Source organism: Petromyzon marinus, chromosome 3 (assembly GCF_048934315.1).
Source record: "Petromyzon marinus isolate PM22_M1 ecotype Great Lakes invasive population chromosome 3, UKy_Petmar_22M1.pri1.0, whole genome shotgun sequence".
Lineage (NCBI taxonomy): Eukaryota > Metazoa > Chordata > Hyperoartia > Petromyzontiformes > Petromyzontidae > Petromyzon > Petromyzon marinus.
The window spans coordinates 8,056,163-8,076,365 of record NC_133669.1 but is presented as its reverse complement, the minus strand read 5'-3'; the positions used below and the strand labels follow the sequence as shown (position 1 = coordinate 8,076,365).

The 20,203-nt window shown below is 51.5% G+C and overlaps 1 protein-coding gene across 1 annotated transcript; it reads right to left on the bottom strand.

Moving 5' to 3' along the window:
* Positions 1–1,463: 1,463 nt before the first annotated feature.
* On the bottom strand, positions 1,464–14,700 carry LOC116953042 (uncharacterized). The gene is made up of 5 exons (XM_032972883.2): positions 13,967–14,700; positions 9,339–9,369; positions 4,876–4,936; positions 1,797–2,173; positions 1,464–1,645 (listed from the first exon to the last, which is right to left on the bottom strand). The coding sequence occupies exons 1-5, from the start codon at positions 14,074–14,076 to the stop codon at positions 1,505–1,507; spliced, it is 720 nt and encodes a 239-aa protein (XP_032828774.1). The 5' UTR covers positions 14,077–14,700; the 3' UTR covers positions 1,464–1,504.
* Between the last annotated feature and the right edge of the window lie 5,503 nt (positions 14,701–20,203).

The window sequence follows — 20,203 nt, the reverse complement described above, 5'->3', positions numbered from 1 at the left end:
CCCATTGGGCTTAATGGGTCTGGCGGCATGGGGTTAAGGAGTTACGAAAGTTAAGTTAATTACTGAGTTATGTATTCGTCTATCCAGAAACGCCATACTGAGTCGTACGACCCTTTTTCAAGAGCATCCTGCATTGGGTTCTTATTCGAAAATATTTACAGCCAATTAATGACGAGTTGCGCTCATTATTATTCTCATACAAGTGGGCGGGAAACCGGAGAACCCGGAGGAAACCCCACGCCACGTGCGAGGGGGCAACGCTTTATCCCGGTACTGATGTGGAAACAGATGGCGATTACTCCACTTGCTGTACTGCCTTCTCGTAGCAGAGCCGGGAGTATACCGCAACTCTTTGATGCCTCCAGGGGAAGGGAGTTTCACAACATCTGTGCCTGATCCACCAACCCTTGCTGCTACCTCCACGGCGCTGGATTACAGGCAGCCGCGTGCAGCAGCGTAGCCACCGCCGCCCGCGTAGGGGTTTGTGCTGTACAGTTCCTGGAGAAGCTCCCAGCATGCGCGGCGAAACGTCGGACATCGCGCCGAGCAACACGCGGGCACGACCCGAACGCACATCGGAGAGCTGTGTATTGTTGTGGGTGCGAAGCCAGCGCCCCAGATTTCCATTTCCGCTCACGGCCAATACCAGCGACGATTATCTGAACCTGTCCTGGGCCTCCCCTAGGTCGACTCAGCCTCCAGTGAGTAACTGGTGCGGTGCGTGAACATCCCCACTGGGGAGACAAAGGCGGCCGGGCGTGGGGCTGGCCACCCAACCGCCTCGTGTGTTACGCCGGCCTTCATGGGTGCTCGCTTAAAGCACTTGCCCCGAAGAGTCTGTTAAGGCTACGCAGGGGATCTTTGTCTCTGTGTGGGGTGGGTGGTTTGGAAGTCTGCACCACACCTGCTCGCACTCCCACGTGGCGCGCCTCCACAAGGTCACCTGGTGCACACGCAAACAAGGCAGGGGCAAAGATCCCCCGTGTAGCCTAAACAGGCCGTTGGGGCAAGTGCAGTTAGCGAGTGCCTTCTTGAAGGCCAACGCGACACACCGAGGGGGTGGTTGTGGCCAGCGCCTCCCCGCAGCCGTCTTTGTCTCGCCGTGTGGCGATGCTTCCGCACCGCACCAGGCACTCACTTAAGGGCCGAGTGCGGACATCAGAAGTTACATCAGCACCGGTCTCGGACACTCTTCAGCCCTTTTCAACTACCCGGTACCAGCTCTGGACTTCCCCTCGATCCTCTCAGCCCTATTTAACTACCCGGTGCGCTGCGTGAACGTCGGCGCTGGGGGAGACAAAGCCAGCCGGCTCACCACACCAACCCCGCCCTGCACCGGGCTGCCCTTTATAGGTGCTCGCGGACAACATTTGACCCCCCCCCCCCCCAATAGTCGACAAAGACAATCCACGGATTATCTTTGTCCTGGTTGTGTATGAAACGTCACCCCCCCCCCCCCCCCCTTCAATGGCCACAGCTCTCACACCACGTGGCGCGGAGCGACTCATTCGAGGATGGCCTCGTAAATGGAATCGTCGAGGTCGGGGAGCGCCATGGGGGCGACCTCGCCGGGCCGCCCACGCCGAGGTTCTGGCGACCTCGACTTGTCCACGGTGGCGTACAGGTCGCCGGTGTCTGCCGCCACCTGCAGAAGCGAAGAGAGCGAGAGAGGGAGCGCGGGGGCCCTCGTTACACAAACGAAGAGACGCGACTGGTGTGCGCAGCTGCGAAGCGCTTCGTGGGTGCGCGCAGCTGATAGAAGCGCAGCTGGTGCGTGCAGCAGGTGCACGCTTCACCTGTGGGACGGGCGGCTTGCGGGTGGCTCCGTCCTGAACCGGGTTGACCTTCACTGAACCCACCCCTGACCTCACTCCTGACCCCACCGCTGACCCCGCCGGCGCTGACCCTTGGCGCTTGAGCACCGTGGCGTAGAGCTCCGTCGGGGCGGTGGCGGTGGAGGGAGCTCCGGGGGCCGAGAACTCATCCACTGACTGGTACAAGGAGTTGTCCATCATCACGGCGTCGCTGTCACGGCCGCCTTTGTCTTTATTGTTATCGCCATTGTCGCCGCCACCGCCTGCGCTGGCGGGGAGCGGCTTCTGCGGGGCCACGCGGACGCGGGGAATCTGGATCGTGGCGCGGGACGCAGAGTCACGCCGGGACGAGGCGTCGTCTAAACAGCGACACCGGAGAAGAATAAAAAGAAATGAAATGTATTTATAGTTTGTTGCTGCTGTTTGCTGCTGTTGTTGTGGTGATCGCACCCACAACGCCAAGCGAGCAGCAGTAGGCAGCGCTCTTTGAAGGTGCGCTAGATAAGAAGACTGCAACACGCTTCTTGAATCGAGAAAGGTTATTGATAAGAACATTAGGAGGGTGGGCGGGGGGGGGGGAATGGAGGTGGGGATAGAGACGATGATGAGGGGAGGGGATGCCAGTGTAGAGCGGTCCAGGGCGAGGGAAGCGGCGGAAAGAGATGCGAGGTGACCTGCAGTTAGCGCCCTCGGCTACGAACCTGGAGGCCCGAGTTCGATTCCCGCTCATTGGCCAACACCAGAGACGATTATCCTGGGCATCTCCCAGGTCGACTCAGCCTCAAATGAGTACCTGGTGCTGTGTGTAAGCTTCGCCACTGGGGAGACAAAGGTGATCGGGCGTGCTGCTGGCCACTCACCCACTCGTTGTACCCTTCCGGCCTTCGTAGGTTCTCGCTAACAGCACTTGCCCCAACAGTCTGTTAAAGGCTTTACAGGAGATCTTTGTCTTGGGTTTTTTTTTTAACACAGCATGGGGGTGAGACGGGCACAGTCAACCTTGGTGGACCGAGTCTTCAACACGGCTAGGAGAACCAATGAGTGATATTCAACCACTGGATTCGAGTGTCTATCCACCACGGACGATTCCATTGCATCGCAGGATCGTCAGATGGCCGCGGACACTTTGGGGAGCGCTAGAAAATAAAACTGAACAGTCGACAGCAACCAACAGCAACAACGACAACAACCAGTTGATGCGAGGTGTACCCAACACGTGACCTGGGTGGCAACTGCCTCCGCGCGATTGCTTGCTGAGTGTGCAGAGCGTAGCTTCGTACGGCCCTGGGCAGGAAGCAATAGTTACCAATCGATGATGGAGGGTGGGGGGGGGAACTTAGATTTCGTTCACCAGACTTGCCACTGTGGCCGCGTGGTGTGGGCTGATTACGCAGTAATCTGTTCACGGGCGGTTCCCCCCCTCCCCCACCTTCTACTTCTCCTACTCCTCCACAGTTGCCGTTGTTTTTCTCTGAGTCACGTCCCAATTTTGGGGAGCGCATAGCTGGCAATGACTTATCAGTGCCTCCTAACTTATTACAGACCAATTCAGACCTTATTGGTCACCCCACGCCCTTATAAATCTCAACGTTCATCCCACAAAGTCTCACCACAAGGGAGAAACACAAACAAATAGATAAAACAAGATGTTGCCCCTATTGAAACGGCTGTACGCCGTGTGGACCTGAAAAACTAAATTTCCCTGTACGAGAATACGGGGTAAACCGTGTGGGTTGACAGCTATGGGAGCGGTGGCGCAGTGGTTTAGGAGCACGTGTGTGCTTCACAAGCACGGTGGTAGCGACCCGATTTCGATTCACGGCCACGGAGAACATCAGTGGCGAGCGATATTAAACTAAGCTTTAAAAAACGAAACTATTTTAATTTTAGCAGGTGAGGCCCACTGAGCTACATAGCTTTTTTATTTATTCAAGAAGCTACCTGGCCACAAGTGATAGCCCAACGAAGTGGCTTATCGCGTAGAAATTTTGTAGCAGCCACATGCTCGAAACGCAGCGTTGATTCTAAATGTGGAGGGGAAAAACCAGAGTAACCGGAGAAAAAGTACACGCGACCACGGGGAGAACATGCAAACTGAAAATACACAGGCGTCAGGGTCGGGATTGAACCCACGACTCCCTGCATACCAGGTGAGGGATTTAACATCTTGCCACTGTGAACATCGCTGGCAAGTGATGTGTCAACGGATACCCCCTCCCCATTCCCCCCCTCCCCCCCCCCCCCCATTCATCAACCAGCACTGACCAGCGTGGTGAAATATGGTCAAACAACCCACGTGGCCGACACGGTGTGGGGAGGCCCCCTCGTCCAGCAGTGGATTGACATGTTACATCCCCACACCTGCCCAATTTAATACTGGGGGTCTCTCAAACTCCATCCGTTTGCCCGGCGCTGGTGGCTATGGACGCCTGCAATCGAGCGCCTTGGAGGCGAGGGATTGGTGGATCACACGCACACACACAGAGATGTCGTTGAACTCCCTACCCGTGGGTGTCAAGGTCGTCGTCATCTCTTGGCTTGCTAGGGTACGGCAGTACAGCAAGTGGATTGATGGTCATCTTTACATGGATTGAATATGGGTTTGTTTTTTTTCCCCGTGCGTATGGAATTTGACCAAACATCCAGATGTAGGACCGCAGATCTTGGGGAATTGTTGGCATCGGTTCAAATTAAGTTTTTCTTTTTTTTTACTAGCAGGGAGCCAGGTAAAGGTGCGGCCCTGCTATTGCTTCCTCAAGCCACTGCTGGCGGAAGAGCCTCCGAATAGCACGGTTGGCTACATACGGTGCGAACAAAAAAGTTAGTTTCAACTGAGTACCTCTCTTACATCTCCAATGGCCTTCTGTAGTGTTTATAGATATTTGTTTAGCCAATGGGACGCCCTGGTAACAGCTGTCCCTGCAGGGCACAAGCTAAAACGCAGACACCGCCCTGCGAGTGTGCATTGACAGTTTGGCAATGGGGGGGGGGGGGGGGGGGAGTGGTGACGTTGGCATCTTTGCGATTTCTTATTTCAATTAAGTAATTCGTTAAGACTCACCCGTGGTCTGATGTGAATAGATGCCCTCGGGGTTCCCACCCCCCTCTTCCAGCCGATCCCCCTGTGAGAGGGTAGGGGTGGGAGGGGGGTACGCGGTGGGGGGAGGGGGTGTGAAGCTGGGTCAACTCTCACCGTCTCACGCATTTGGCGTGAGACTCACTCTTGCGGGGAGCCCACGGCGCTCCATTGTAATGCGGAGGGGATTAACCACCGCCATCGGTGCTCGCTCAAAGGCGCAACTTTGCCCCAGCAGTCTGTTCAGCCCATGCCGAGGGATCGTTGCCCGCGTGTGTTTTACGAATGAAAGCGATGCCTAATGAGACGAACGATGAATAATGCATCGCGGATTGCCCATCCGTGCCGGTGTGTTTGTTTATGGGTTACGAGGTTAAATGTCCCGGCTCCGTGAGCCACGCATTAGATTTTACACTTCGTCTCCGTTACCATTTAGGGTTCTTGATCTGTGAAGTCATTAGCTCTGTCAGACCCCCCCCCCCCCCCTCGGGTCGGGCGAGGGAGGGGTGGGTCACAATATCTCGCGGCGAAGATCCAACATGGAAGGGGGAGGGGGGGTAGGCAAACCAAAATAATAAGACGAGACATTTTTAATCGAATTAGGTATATATATAAAACAACAACAATAATCTTATTCTTGGTTCTTTCGGTAAAGTCACGTAGAAGGGAAACAATAAAATAATAAAAATATAAAACAATAAAATTCTCACGACGTTTCGACTGCAACACAAGCAATCATCATCAGGTGTGAAAACCACAGCAAGAAAATTTGATAAAAGTGGCAGTTATTTTTAACGTTAGCAACACGAAGAGCGATTTGACAGTTTGTTCAGATGGACGAGTCCATCTATGTTCGGAAAAAAGGAGGGGGGAGACGAAAAATAATGGATGCGGTCTGAAAGTCACCTTAAGCGTGATCAATCAATTAAGACCCGAAATGGTTTATCAAATCCTTCCAATGGTTGCTAAGCCAGAATCCATCTTCTCGGTTGAAATTGTCTCTGTGTTTGTATATGTGGATAGCCTCGTGAACGAATCTCTCATGGTAGCCAGATGGCTTGCAAAGAACCTCTGTCTTGGAGAAGTCAATGTCACGTGAACCTACTGAATTCTAACAGTGATCTGCCACGGCCGAGGTGTTGGTCCTACCGTGTTTCAGGTTTGCTTTGTATTCACGAATGCGGTCCGAGACATGTCGTTTAGTTTCTTCAATGTAACTACTACCACAGAGGCAACTTAGTTTGTAGACGCCAGGGTACTGTATGTCCGGAATCACATATTTTACAGACGAACCAGATCACGGATTTTATGTAATGTGTTGAATCAGACCTGGATCTTGTGTTTATTCAAGATTTTGGAGATCTTTTCTTGTGATCCCCGCAATGTAGGGTAAAGTGATGGTTTTGAAAGGCTCCTCAAGAGTGTCCTTCTTCATGGTTGGAGTGATAGCTTTGCGGATTGTGTAGTCGGAATAACCATTAGCCCTAAGAGCGTGGTGTACGTGCTTGAGTTCACTGGCTATGTGTTCCTGGTCGGATATGCATTGGGCTCTATGGTGCAGAATCTTGATGAAGGAATTCTTCTGGGATGGATGGTGGTGGGAATCCGGTTTCAGGTAAGCATCTGTATGGGTAGCTTTCCTGTAGACAGAGTGGCTCATTGAACCAGCAGGTCTTTTTTATTAGGACATCCAAAAAAGGCAGCTTGCCATCTTTTTCGACTTCCATGGTAAATCTGATGGCTGGGTGTATGGAATTGATGTGGTCGAAGAATTGGTCTAGAGCAGTGGTTCTTAACCTTGTTGGAGGTACCGAACCCCACCAGTTTCATATGCGCATTCACCGAACCCCTCTTTAGTGAACAATAAAATGTGATTTTTTTCAAATTCAAGACATAGATATGTTTTTTACTGGTACACAAAATGAGCCGTGCATGAACATTACCTTGTTCAAAGAATAAAACCAACACAATGCATAAACTCACAACAAATTACATACCTGGAAATCAATGTGACTTCTGCTGTTGCCTTTGAGAGATCAGTTCAGATATGCGTGGCTTCACCTTGGCAAGTGCCACTCTCATGTCATTTTCACAGCAAAGTCTGTTCCTTTTCTTCATTTTTATGTCCAGCATCCTCGAAAAGGATTGCTCACAAAGATATGTTGTAACAAATGGTATAAAAAAAATCCAGGGCTTTCTTAGCAATAACTGGATACTTGTTCATTTGTCGACACCAAAACGTTGAGAGCGTTGTTGTTCTGAAGAGTTGCTGTTGAACCTGGCTCTGCTGAATTTCAATGATTTCGTCGAGGAATTCATCATTGACATCTGCTGTTTCAACAGCAAACGTGAACAGCTGTCTCACCCATGCTGGATATGACTCTCTTGTAGGGAAATATCCGTCGAGAGACTTTGCAAGCTCATCTAAGTGCGTGGCAATTGTTTGCTTCAGTTCCGTGGATACAGAAATATCTCCGATTCCAGACACATCTTCGATCTTACTTGCACAGTCGTCCAGAAGCGGGAAGTTTGCGAAGTTATTGTTCTCTGTTCGTCGTTTCCATAACGGTAGCTTTTTTTGAAAAGCCTTCAGGTGTTCTTCCGCTTCCATGATATTGACTCCACCACCCTGCATCTGCTGATTGAGATGATTGAGAGCTGCGAATATATCAGCCATGTACGCTAAAATGAGAATGAACTCAGGATTTTTGAAGCAATCTGTTTGACAGTGTTGGTGCTCTTGCAAAAACAGGGCTAATTCCACACGCATGGCAAAAACACGATTCAGCACCTGTCCCCGGGATAACCACCAAATATTAGAATGGAACAGAAGTACCTCAAATTCAGAGCCCATTTCTTTACACAGCTCACTGAAGATGCGGTGCCTCAGAGCACTTTTTCGCACATAGTTCACACATTCCACCACAGTTTTTAATACTTCTGTCATTTTTGGAGGTAAGGTTTTTGTTGCCAACGCATGCCTGTGCAGAATACAATGCGTCACAATGATGTGTGGTGCATCGGCCTTTACTAGCGCACCAAAACCAGACTTTCTTCCCAGCATGACTGGAGCTCCGTCCGTACAAACTGCAGAAACCATATCCCATGAAAGATTGTTGTCTCTGAAGAAGTCATCCACAAGCTTCTTCACATCGGCTGCCTTCGTTGTTGTTGTAAGAGGCTTACAAAATAAAAACTCTTCTTTTATCATGTCGTCTTTCACATAGCGTACAAAAACAGCAAGCTGGCTTAGATCAGAAACGTCTGTGGTTTCGTCGGGTTGAAGGCTGAATTTTGCCGGGCTTGAAATCAGATCCGCGACTACTTGAGCCAAGATGTCTTTACTCATGTCTTCTATTCTGTCACTGACGGTGTCATTTGAAAGGGGAATTTGGGATAATTTACCTTCGGCCGCTGTTCCGAGTATCAGATTCGCCATCTTTAATGCAGCTGGTTTCACAAGCGTTTCACCAATGGTGTGTGGCTTGCCCTGCTTTGCGATCAGGTAAGCAACTTCGTACGATGCTGTCAGGATCGGTTTGTTAACAGGTACAAATCCAAGAGCAGGCAGAGTGGCCCTTTCATCGAATCTGGCTCTCTTCACCCTGAATTCAGCAAGTGTTGTGTTCTTGTATTCCCCGTCTCCATGCAGCTTCAAGAAGTGTTCCTTTAGTTTTGCCGGTGCAAGACTAGAGTTGCTCAACTTGGCGTTGCAAATCATGCAGATAGGACGCTCACTCCCATCACGTTCCGTGATACATGAGAATCCATGTTTCTTCTTTTGCCCGACATAGTTAGTATGGATAAAATATTAAAGAAATCACACGACGTACGACAACAACAGTCACACGTTGACTACTGAGTATGCACTAAATTCCCCGCAGCGCTGATTGGCCAAGCAGTGTAGCATGATCATCTGCAGCCAGTGATGGCCAAGCGGGCCGTGTGTGTCATCACAAATTTACACAATAATTCAAGTGTGTCCGGACCTCCGTGGCGGGGGCTCTGCCGAACCCCTGAGATCGACTCACCGAACCCCTGGGGTTCGATCGAACCCAGGTTAAGAACCACTGGTCTAGAGCAGGCCGGCCATGTGGCCAGATGACAAAAGTGTCATCCAACATAAGGTTGGGCGCAGAGTGGCAGTCTGGATCGTCAGATGATGATGACTGCTTGTGTTGCAGCCGAAACGTCGTGAGAATTTTATTGTTTTTAGATTTTTTTTATTGTTTCCCTTCTACGTGACTTTACCGAAAGAACCAAGAATATGAATCCCTGCAGTCACGAAAGCTTTAAATCAAAACAACAATCTTATCAATGTCAATAACGTCACGGAGCAGTCCTTAAAAGAGCCGCATGCGGCTCCGGTAGCCGCGGGTTGCCGACCCCCTAGGCTAATAGGCAAAGGAGGATGATGATGGTGATGACTGGAACCTGCAGCATCTCACCTGGAATGTATTGTATGCCTTTGGGAAGAACCTGCAGGGAGAGAGAGAGAGAGAGAGCGACATTCTTGACTCGACACCCCAACAACAACAATGCGCGACCTCGCTCCTCCAGCTCACGATGGCAAAATTCAAAGTTCGCTTCCCGGCCACGGCTAACAACCCGTGGTATTCAAGCAACGTGACCTCGATTACAACTTAGCCCGTGATTTCCCTTGCGCGTGATAAATTGAACAACAACTAGAAATCTAATTTGTCTCTATTTCTGCAACGTGACTATATTTTTTCGTTTTACCCCGGGCCTCTCTTAATAAATGAGACCGTTAGCCCCGATGTAGGGTACGTCGACCATCTTATCGCACCGTGCGGAGCCGACCGTGCTAAGCGGAGGTGCGATGCCGAACCGAGAACGTGCCACGAATTAAGGACGTGACCTCTGGATTTCGCTTTGACCTCCTGTCACGGTTTCTGCCGCCGCCACCGCTCACGAGGGGGCGGTGTGGTCAGCACAACGCCGCGCGTCTCCACCAAGCAGGGCTGGCGTACTCACACCACCAATCCCCCCCCCCCCCCACCGCCTCTCCCTCCCAGCCCCACCACAACTGGACGGAACCTCCTCATTAAGGGGATATATCTCACGATTATTCACGTCGCGCGCATAACGAGCTTCGCGGAGGCTCCGGGGAGACATTTTATGGCAAATGTGGTTTGTTTTGCTCTACTTCCACACAGATATATCCGGACGCTGGAGAGGAGCTGCACTTGCAATGGTTATCGTGCAAACTTCCGATTAGCAACGGCTGGCGACGTACGGTGCGAAATCATTTCAACAGACACACATACACACAGGTCATTGCTGACGCCCCACTCCCACAACACCAGATCCCTGCTGAAATGTATATGTATATTATTTTATAAAATGTTGTAATGGCTATCCTTTAAATTACCCAGCTACAGACTCACTGAGCGGTGAGGTCCTTTTCAAGAGGGTACTGCCACATTGAGATGTTTGGCCAATAAATTTGATCAGCACGAGACTAAAAGAACATCAGAGAAATATTAAATTATCCCAAATGCAACTGTCAGCAGTAGCAGAACACGCGTGCCAACAAGGACAATCAATTGATTTTGATAATGTTGAAGTTTTGTGCAAAACTAGCTGCTACTGGCCAAGACTAATTAGAGAATCTATCGACATTGAAATAAATCAAAATAGCTTTAACCGTTCGGATAGCTACCATCTTAGTGCTGCGTGGAAGCGAATCATCAAATAATACATTTTTTAAATGCATGCCTGCAAACGGTAGACTACTTCAATAGGGATTACCGTTGATAGAGCTATTTTAATAAACACAATAGACAGGAAGGACAAGTTCAAAGGGCTCGCATAATGCATAAGGTACATTGCCTCAGTAATCCCCCCCAACCCCCTCATTGTGCAAGAGCGCAGAAGGATGGTCACCACATCTACGCCTCTATATAAGGAACGAAACAGATGGACTTCTCCACAAATCTGGCTGTCGCCTGATGAAGCTAGTTGTAATTACTGGCGAAACTTCGTTCTCAGATGGCAAATGTTGTGGCTTGGCTCTCCAACACACCGGTGTGCTGTACTAGTGACGAATTGGCACGTTCTGTTTACGTGACAACCCTTACTAGTTGGCTGTGTCGGGTGGTGGCGGGTTTTAACGACACATTTAAATATTTACGCGATCTAACCCAAAAAACTCTGATGAAATTTGTTTTTGTATAATTGGGAGTGATATTTATTTTTTCCTTTGTTCCAAGAGTCGAGTGCAGGAAGAAAACCCACACGCAAACGAGGAGATAACACTCAAATGTCAGCACAGATAGATTTAAGAATTCCGTTGCTATCCTGCCCATATTTTGCCCACCATGTTTCCCGCATGTCCTAAAACAACACGCACGCGCACGGAATCTCTCTCGCGCGCACACACACAGAACACAGACAAAGGTCCCCCGTATAACCTTATAATGCACTGTTGGGGCAAGTGCTGTTAGCGAGCACCTATGACAGCTGGCATGGCACACGAAGAGGGTGGTTGTACAGCACCACGCCCGGCCGCCTTTGTCTTCCCAATGCTGATGTTTACACACTGCACCAGCTACTGGTTTCAGGGAAAACCCAGGACCGGTTCAGATGTTCGTCACCGTTGTTAATTGGTCGTGAGCAGGAATTTAACTCGACTCGCCGGGTTCGTAGCGCAGCGCGCTAACCACTGGGCCACCGCTCCCCAGATGTACGCACACACTCATACACACACTAACATACTGCCACATACACACACCAACATAAATGCACTCTCTCACATACATACATACACACTCTATATCGCGCACACGCACTCTCTCACCACACAGCAAAGACAGTCAACATTCACCGCGAAGTGGCTGCCGGTGACGTCACCACGGCGCTTGTGCCAGGCTAGGTGCACTCTGAGGCTATCACGTGAAGTGTGGAAAACCTCGCCGTTGCAAGTCACGGGACAGACCCAGGTGTTATGAGTCACGCACTTGCGCGCGCGCGCACACACTCTCTCTCTATCTCTCACACACACAAAATAAAGACCCCCCCCCCCGTTATAGTCTTAACAGAATGTTGGGGCAAGTGCTGCGAGCGAGCACTTACGAAGGCCGGCTCGGCACACCAGAGGGTGGGTGGCCAGCACCACGTCTGGTCGCCTTTTGCCTCCGGAGTGGCGATATTCACACATCACACCGGGTACTCATTTGGGGTTGAGTCGAACTAGGGGAGGCCCGGGACCGGCTCAAATATTCGCCACTTTAAATTTTGTCGCCAGCCCCAATCGAACTCGGTTCGTAGCGCAGCGCGCTAACCGCTGCACCACCGCTCCCTCACACACACACACTCCCCAATGTTGACGTGCACTCACACACACACACGCGCGCGCACACTCTCGCTCGCTCGCTTGTCGCCCTTATTAAAACAAAATAACGCGAATGCATCACACTCGGGGCGTGCAAATGTCACGGAATAAATGCATGTGTTAATGTTGCCCCCGCCGCGACTAAAAATAACTCCTCGTGCATGCCCCCCCCCCCCACCGCCGCCTCGTCCTCTTCCAGCCTCCCACCTCCTCATTATCATCGTCAAGGAGCGTAAACCACCATCATCGTCACGCGACCTCCCGTCGTCATCCTCGCAGCAGTAGCAGCAGTAGCAGCAATGGCCCTTTTGGCTCAGCCATCGAACAAAGACGGCCTCCTTGCATCGCGCGCTTTCAGATGCGCTTCTGCGGTCTGCCTGCAACGCTCTTCACCTCCGACATCAGGAAGCCACCGGGAGCGATGCACTATATATTTTCACAATATATATGTTTGTGTTTAGTTTGTTTAGTTTGTTGTCTTTCCCCCCGCATCTCCGAATAGCCCGGTTGGCTACGTACGGTGCGAAAGAAGGTCAACATACATTCTTAATACTTCCACGAGAGCGGTGGTGAAGCGACGAATCCGGCGACCCGAGTTCGATTCCCGCTCACGGCCAACACCAGTGACGATTATCGGAACCGGCCATTGGTCTCCCCTAGGTCGACTCAGCCTCAAATGAGTACCTAGTGCGGTGTGTAAACGTCACCACTATGGAGACAAAGGCGGCCGGGCGTGGTGTTGGCCACCCACCCCCTTGTGTGCCGTGCCGGCCTTTATAGGTGCTCGCTAACAGCACTTGCCCCTACAGCCTGTTAAGGCTACGTGGGGGAACTTTGTCTTTGGTGTGGATTGAATCCATCTGTGCGGAGCTGTATCTGGGTTCTCCAGGTCCCACCCGAGCCAAGTCAATCGTTTACGGAATTCATGACCAAACATCCCATCCTTCTGAGAGCGAATCTTGAGACTCATTGCCGCTGTTCTGTAAGGCAATTAAAGGCATTATTGTTGTGGTAATTATGTATTTTATCCAGTAGTAGGGGGGGGGGATGTTGAATACGAGTCGGTGTTTAATTAGGGTCCACACTCAAAATACGCGGCATTAAAAACTCATTTGATCCGACTACCCTCCCTAGAGACACACACGCATGCGCGCCGTGTATAATTACGGTAATGAATAAATACATCAAACTGGTAATGTCCCTCCACGTCATCATCATCAGCCATGGTCAATCCACTGCTGGATGAAGGCCTCCATCCAAGCGACTTCAGACAACACTGTGTTTGTCCCGTCACACACAAACACAGAAAGACAAAGACCCCCCGTGCAGACTGTTGGGCGCAATTCCGGTGAGCGAGCACATTATGAAGGCCGGACACGGCACTCGAGGGAGTGGGTTGGTCAGCAACACGCCCGGCCGCCTTTGTCTCCCCAGTGGCTCTGTTTGCACACCGCACCAGGTACTCATTTGAGGCTGAGTCAACCTAGGGGAGGCCAAGGACCGGTTCAGATAATCGTCACTAATTTTGGCCGCACTATATCACACACACACACTCTACATATTAACCTTGAGTCTGTCCTCATTTTATTTCCCATTGTATCTCTCTCACCGGCTCATCCAGCCGAGAGAGAGAGAGAACTCGACACCGCAACAATCGTCCTCTCGGCGCGAGCACGAGTTACTGACGGGGAGACAAAGGCGGCAGGGGAGTCGCTTCTGTACCTGCGGCAGGTGGCGCAGAGAGTGAGAGAGGCCGCGAGCAGGGCGAGCAGCGAGGCCGGCAGCAGCGCCCAGCTGCTCCAGGGCGGCCCGGGGCCCTCGGCCGGGGCCATGGGGCACGGCGATCGGAGCCCAGCGGACAAGTTCACGAGGTTGTCGACGATCCGCGCTCGTACCAAAGGTAAAGCCACAAAGGTTACCCCACCACCATCACCTCCCGTGTGGCCTCAACAGACTCGTGCGCAAAGTGCTCACGCCGCACACCGAGACACACAAACAAAGACGAAGAACCCCCCCGTATAGCCTTTAAAAGACTATCGGGCCAAGTGCTGTTTGCGAGCACCTATGAAGGCCGGCACGGCACACGAGGAGACACACAGCACACACAGATCGAGACACGTAACAAACACACACACTGACACACACACACACAATGACACGCACACACACAATGACACGCACACACACAATGACACGCACACACACAATGACACGCACACACACAATGACACGCACACACACAATGACACGCACACACACAATGACACGCACACACACAATGACACGCACACACAGGTAAAGAAGGTGCCCACCCCCCCTGTACCTTATCGGCCGCTCATTGATCGCCACAGTGCAGGTCGCGCACGCTTCACGATTGGCTGCGTTGTGTTGTCGACTGCGGGGGATGTAAGATCGCGTGCAGGTGTGACACACACACACACACACTCGCGCGCCCGCGCGCACCAAAGTCATCATCATCATCATCACTAAATATAAAACAGCCCGTGATAACCTGGCTCCCGTGAATTGCTGCCAGCGAGTTTTCCACGCATGTACGTGGCCTCAGACTGCACATGTTGACCTTCTTTAGCGCCGTACGTAGCCAGCCGTGCTCATAGGAGGTGCGCGCAGGTGCACCTAGCCTGGCACCAAGCGCCGCCGGCTGTGTCCTTATGTGTGTGTTTCATGATGATATGTGTGTGTGTGTCGTCATGATATGTGTGTGTGTCGTCATGATATGTGTGTGTCATTATGATATGTGTGTGTGTCGTCATGATATGTGTGTGTCATGATATGTGTGTGTGGCATCATGATATATGTGTGTCGTCATGATATGTGTGTGTCGTCATGATATGTGTGTGTGTCGTCATGATATGTGTGTGGCATCATGATATGTGTGTGTGGCATCATGATATGTGTGTGTGTCGTCATGATATGGGGAGCGGTAGTGCAGTGACTGGTTAGCGCCCTGCGCTACCAACCCGGCGACCCCGGTTCGATCCCCAGCTCACGGCCACCACCAACACCAGCGACGATTATCTGAACCAATCCCGTACCGCCCCTAGCTCGACTCAGCCTCAAATCAGTACCTTGTGCTCTTGTGTAAACATCACTACTGGGGAGACAAAGGCGGCCGGTTGTGGTGCTGGCCACCCACCCTTTCAGTGTGCCGTGCCGGCCTTAATAGATGCTCGCTAACAGCACTTGCCCGACAAGTCTGTGTCTTTTTTTAAGGCTGTACGGAGGATATTTGTCTTGTTGTGCCATAATAATAATAACAACAACACTGAAACCCGTCAGACTGTAAACGTCTATACAAGGCATCTCTGGCACGCTTGCCCGTGAGACACAGTGTGTGTGGAGAGCGCCAGTTATCGCGCGGGCCGCGCCGCAATTCCGACGAGCGGAGTTCAATTCCGTCCAAGTATCTGCGCGGTTGCGGCGGCGTGTACACATCACCAGCACTGGGGAGACAAAGGCGGTCGGGCGCGGTACTAGCCAGGACCACCCCGTTGTACGCCTCCGCTCTGGCCTGAACGGGGTTCTCGCCTTGCCGCAGAACATTCCATAGAGGCTCCACGTGTGGGTGGGGGGTAACAACAAGCCGTGTGAGATGGTGTGCACGTGTGTGTTGAATGGTGGGTGTGCATCTACCAGTCGTCTCGGTCAGCCGTGTGTGTTGAATGGTGGGTGTGCATCTACCAGTCGTCTCGGTCAGCCAACCCGTGGCACCTGCTGGGTCTGTCCCGAGACCTCCCTGTCAGCGAGCCTTCGACGCTTCACGTGGCCTCAAAGTGCACCTGGCCTGGCACGGACGCCGTGGTGACATCACTTAGAGGCGAATGGCGGGTCTGTGTGTGTGGTACAGGTGTGTTGCCTTTGCTGCGGCCACGTACCCCGGTGTGCGCCGTGCCAGCCTTGATAGGTTGTCGATAACAGTACTAGCACCCCGACAGTCTGTTAAAGGCTATACAGGGTGGTGGTGGATCTTTGTCCTTGCGGCTCGTGCCGGGGGGTGCCTCTCTCAGTGGCACGAGGAAACAGGGCGACTAAAAAAGTTGTAGCTGCTGAACAGGCCATGGGCAATCAATTCCGGTCCGACCAGGGCCACGGGTCCACATTCTGCAGCTCCCGCATGCCGGACTCGGCGCGTTTGAATGCGTTTGAATGTCGAGAGTGAATGCGAGGCAATCATAACTCCAGTAACATTCCATCCCCCCCCCAAACTCTCCCCTCTCCCCTGCACTCCCCCGCACACCCACGAACGCACCTTCCGGGTTCAGGTAAAACAGCTGTGAACCGTGAAGACTTAAACAAACAAACAAAAAACCTCAACACATTCGCCAGTAACAATGTGGCCGTAGTGTAATAACAAAATATAGAATAGGCGACGTTTCAGGTAAAGGTCCTTCATACACTTAATTTGGTGTGTTCTTTGAAGGAGGGCCATCACCTGAAACGTCATCTGCTATATTACATATATATTTTCCCCCTTTATCAAGGCCACGCTGTTGTTGTGGCCCGGCGTGTTCTGTTGTTCTTGTTGTTAACAGTGCAGCAGCGTCATCACCAAGGTGGCAACTAAAGCCGTTGCTAGGAAACGGTTATTATCATCATCGTTATCACACTCATCATAACATTCTCTTTTCGCAGTGGCTGCACTTCATGATGATGATGATGATGGATTATTACGACGGTTCTTTGACGTTAGGAATCGTCAAATTCTGGGAGAATCTCCAGTCTCTGCCGCAAAGCATCCATCATCACCACCATCACCTTCAACATCATCATCTTCCTACCATCATCATCATCCGACCATCATCATTATTCGGCCATTACATCATCCTGCGTCATACCCGTCATTAATTCATCAGGTAACGTTGGTACTCTGATTTTCATGAGCAAGTTCGGTGTTTACAAAAGTACTCGTGTTCATCGCATCGCTGTGATCACGAACATCTCTCAGTGATTCTCCTCCGTTTGGACGTCAACGTGAAACGAATTCTCTGTTGATGCTGCGCGGTGCAGTGGTTCACAAATAACAACGATAAGTTTTGTTGTTGTTATTATTATTAACGCAGTGTTATTGGTGAATGTGGTCAGTTGTTGTTGTTGTTGTAATCGTGGACGTGTTCTGCTCTTTTCAGTTGTGTAACGTGACAATGGAAGGAGTGGTGGTGCGCACCGCGTTATGAACCTACCGGCCAATCTCCCGCTTGCCCCCCCCCCCCCCCCCCAAATAGGAAGGCTGGGTACAGCACAGTGATGATTAAAACCTGCTCGGTGATGTACGGTCAAACAACCTCTCCCAAGCCCAGCACGGCATGGAGTCCTTCACAGTTAGGAATGAAGCAGAAGCGTGGACCTGCACTGGATGCATTGTGATCACTCGAGTGGCAACACGACGCAAACCCGGCGACCCGAGTTCGATTCCCGCTCACGGTCAGCACCGGTGACGATTTTCTGAACCGGGTCCTGGGCCTCCCCTAGGTCGACTCAGTCTCAAATGAGTACCTGGTGCAGTGTGTAAAACATCGCCACTCGGGAGAGAGAGAGCGCCCGGGTGTGGTGTTGGCCACCCACCCCCGTCGTGTGCCGTTACGGCCTTCACAGCTGCTCGATAACAGCACTTTACTCCAACGGTCTGTTAAAGGTTACACGGGGGAACTTTGTATTTGTATAGACGTACATATAATTGTACGTGCCCAAACTGGTGCAATGATTAAGTATCTTCCCGGACTGCCAACAACGCCGAACAATGATTGAAGAAAGGAAGTTAATGATTCGTGAACAGCCCCGTACCATAGTTTTGTATTCGTTACGACCTCTGGGAAGTTTGCAATTTTACAATCACAGCCAATCATCATTGCAGGTAGGGGTCGATAAAATCACAACCTCTTCCTTGGGGTCCTATGGATAGACTTATCCGCCCGGCCTCGCCCCGCCATTTGGAATGTGGAATTTCCACAAATTGGCTGTACACAGGTGAGGCGCTCATTTGATGAGGAAATAATTCGGGCTTGTCTTGTTTTCTCGAGCTCGCTACGTGCTGGAGAAAGTGTGGGGGATGCGGTCATGGCAGCGGTGAGCGCTTCGAAGCACGGCGACCCGAGTTCCATGCCCGCTCACGGGCCAACACCGGTGACGATTACTTGAACCGGTCCTGGGCCTCCCCTAGGTCGACTCAGCCTCAAATGAATACCTGGCGGTGCAGTGTGTAAACATCGCCACTGGGGAAACAAAGGCGGCCGGGCATGGTGCTAGCCACCCACCTCCTCGTGTACCATTCGGCCTTCATAGGTGCTCGCAAACAGCACTTGCCCCAATAGTGTGATAAAGGCTATACGGGGGGATCTTTGTCTTTGACGAGATGTGTATAACTTTATGTATTATTACACAGCAGCATTTGCTTAAGCGATGGATGTATGTTGAACTTATTTCGCACCGTACGTCGCCAACCGTGGCAATCGGAGGTGCGATCAGCAAAACTCTTGACCAGTTTCGACCTCGCATCGTCCGAGTCAGCCCCGTCGGGCTGTGATACAAATACTCAGTCACGCGTGGCGGCTCTGGCGCAACCAGACTCAAGCAAGCGCACCCTGGACCGCTTTACCACCTTCTGGGTCTCCACATCAGCAGCGTCGGGGCGCGCGTTCTCGTGCCGCGCGTGGAAGCGCGGCCCGGGGTGCAATTCTGATATCATTAATTGCGAGATTCTCTCTCTCCATCTCTCTCTCCATCTCTCTCTCCATCTCTCTCTCCATCTCTCTCTCCATCTCTCTCTCCATCTCTCTCTCCATCTCTCTCTCCATCTCTCTCTCCATCTCTCTCTCCATCTCTCTCTCCATCTCTCTCTCCATCTCTCTCTCCATCTCTCTCTCTCCATCTCTCTCTCCATCTCTCTCTCCATCTCTCTCTCCATCTCTCTCTCCATCTCTCTCTCCATCTCTCTCTCCATCTCTCTCTCCATCTCTCTCTCCATCTCTCTCTCCATCTCTCTCTCCATCTCTCTCTCCATCTCTCTCTCCATCTCTCTCTCCATCTCTCTCTCCATCTCTCTCTCCATCTCTCTCTCCATCTCTCTCTCCATCTCTCTCTCCATCTCTCTCTCCATCTCTCTCTCCATCTCTCTCTCCATCTCTCTCTCCATCTCTCTCTCCATCTCTCTCTCCATCTCTCTCTCCATCTCTCTCTCCATCTCTCTCTCCATCTCTCTCTCCATCTCTCTCTCCATCTCTCTCTCCATCTCTCTCTCCATCTCTCTCTCCATCTCTCTCTCCATCTCTCTCTCCATCTCTCTCTCCATCTCTCTCTCCATCTCTCTCTCCATCTCTCTCTCCATCTCTCTCTCCATCTCTCTCTCCATCTCTCTCTCCATCTCTCTCTCCATCTCTCTCTCCATCTCTCTCTCCATCTCTCTCTCCATCTCTCTCTCCATCTCTCTCTCCATCTCTCTCTCCATCTCTCTCTCCATCTCTCTCTCCATCTCTCTCTCCATCTCTCTCTCCATCTCTCTCTCCATCTCTCTCTCCATCTCTCTCTCCATCTCTCTCTCCATCTCTCTCTCCATCTCTCTCTCCATCTCTCTCTCCATCTCTCTCTCCATCTCTCTCTCCATCTCTCTCTCCATCTCTCTCTCCATCTCTCTCTCCATCTCTCTCTCCATCTCTCTCTCCATCTCTCTCTCCATCTCTCTCTCCATCTCTCTCTCCATCTCTCTCTCCATCTCTCTCTCCATCTCTCTCTCCATCTCTCTCTCCATCTCTCTCTCCATCTCTCTCTCCATCTCTCTCTCCATCTCTCTCTCCATCTCTCTCTCCATCTCTCTCTCCATCTCTCTCTCCATCTCTCTCTCCATCTCTCTCTCCATCTCTCTCTCCATCTCTCTCTCCATCTCTCTCTCCATCTCTCTCTCCATCTCTCTCTCCATCTCTCTCTCCATCTCTCTCTCCATCTCTC

Excerpts from the sequence above, each read along its gene's own strand:
- LOC116953042 (XM_032972883.2), bottom strand. The coding sequence starts at position 14,076 with ATGGCCCCGGCCGAGGGCCCCGGGCCGCCCTGGAGCAGCTGGGCGCTG. Across the intron at positions 2,174-4,875 it reads CTATTCACATCAGACCACGG|ACGACGCCTCGTCCCGGCGT; the intron begins GTGAGTCTTAAC and ends GTCGCTGTTTAG. Across the intron at positions 1,646-1,796 it reads GCAAGCCGCCCGTCCCACAG|GTGGCGGCAGACACCGGCGA; the intron begins GTGAAGCGTGCA and ends TCGCTTCTGCAG.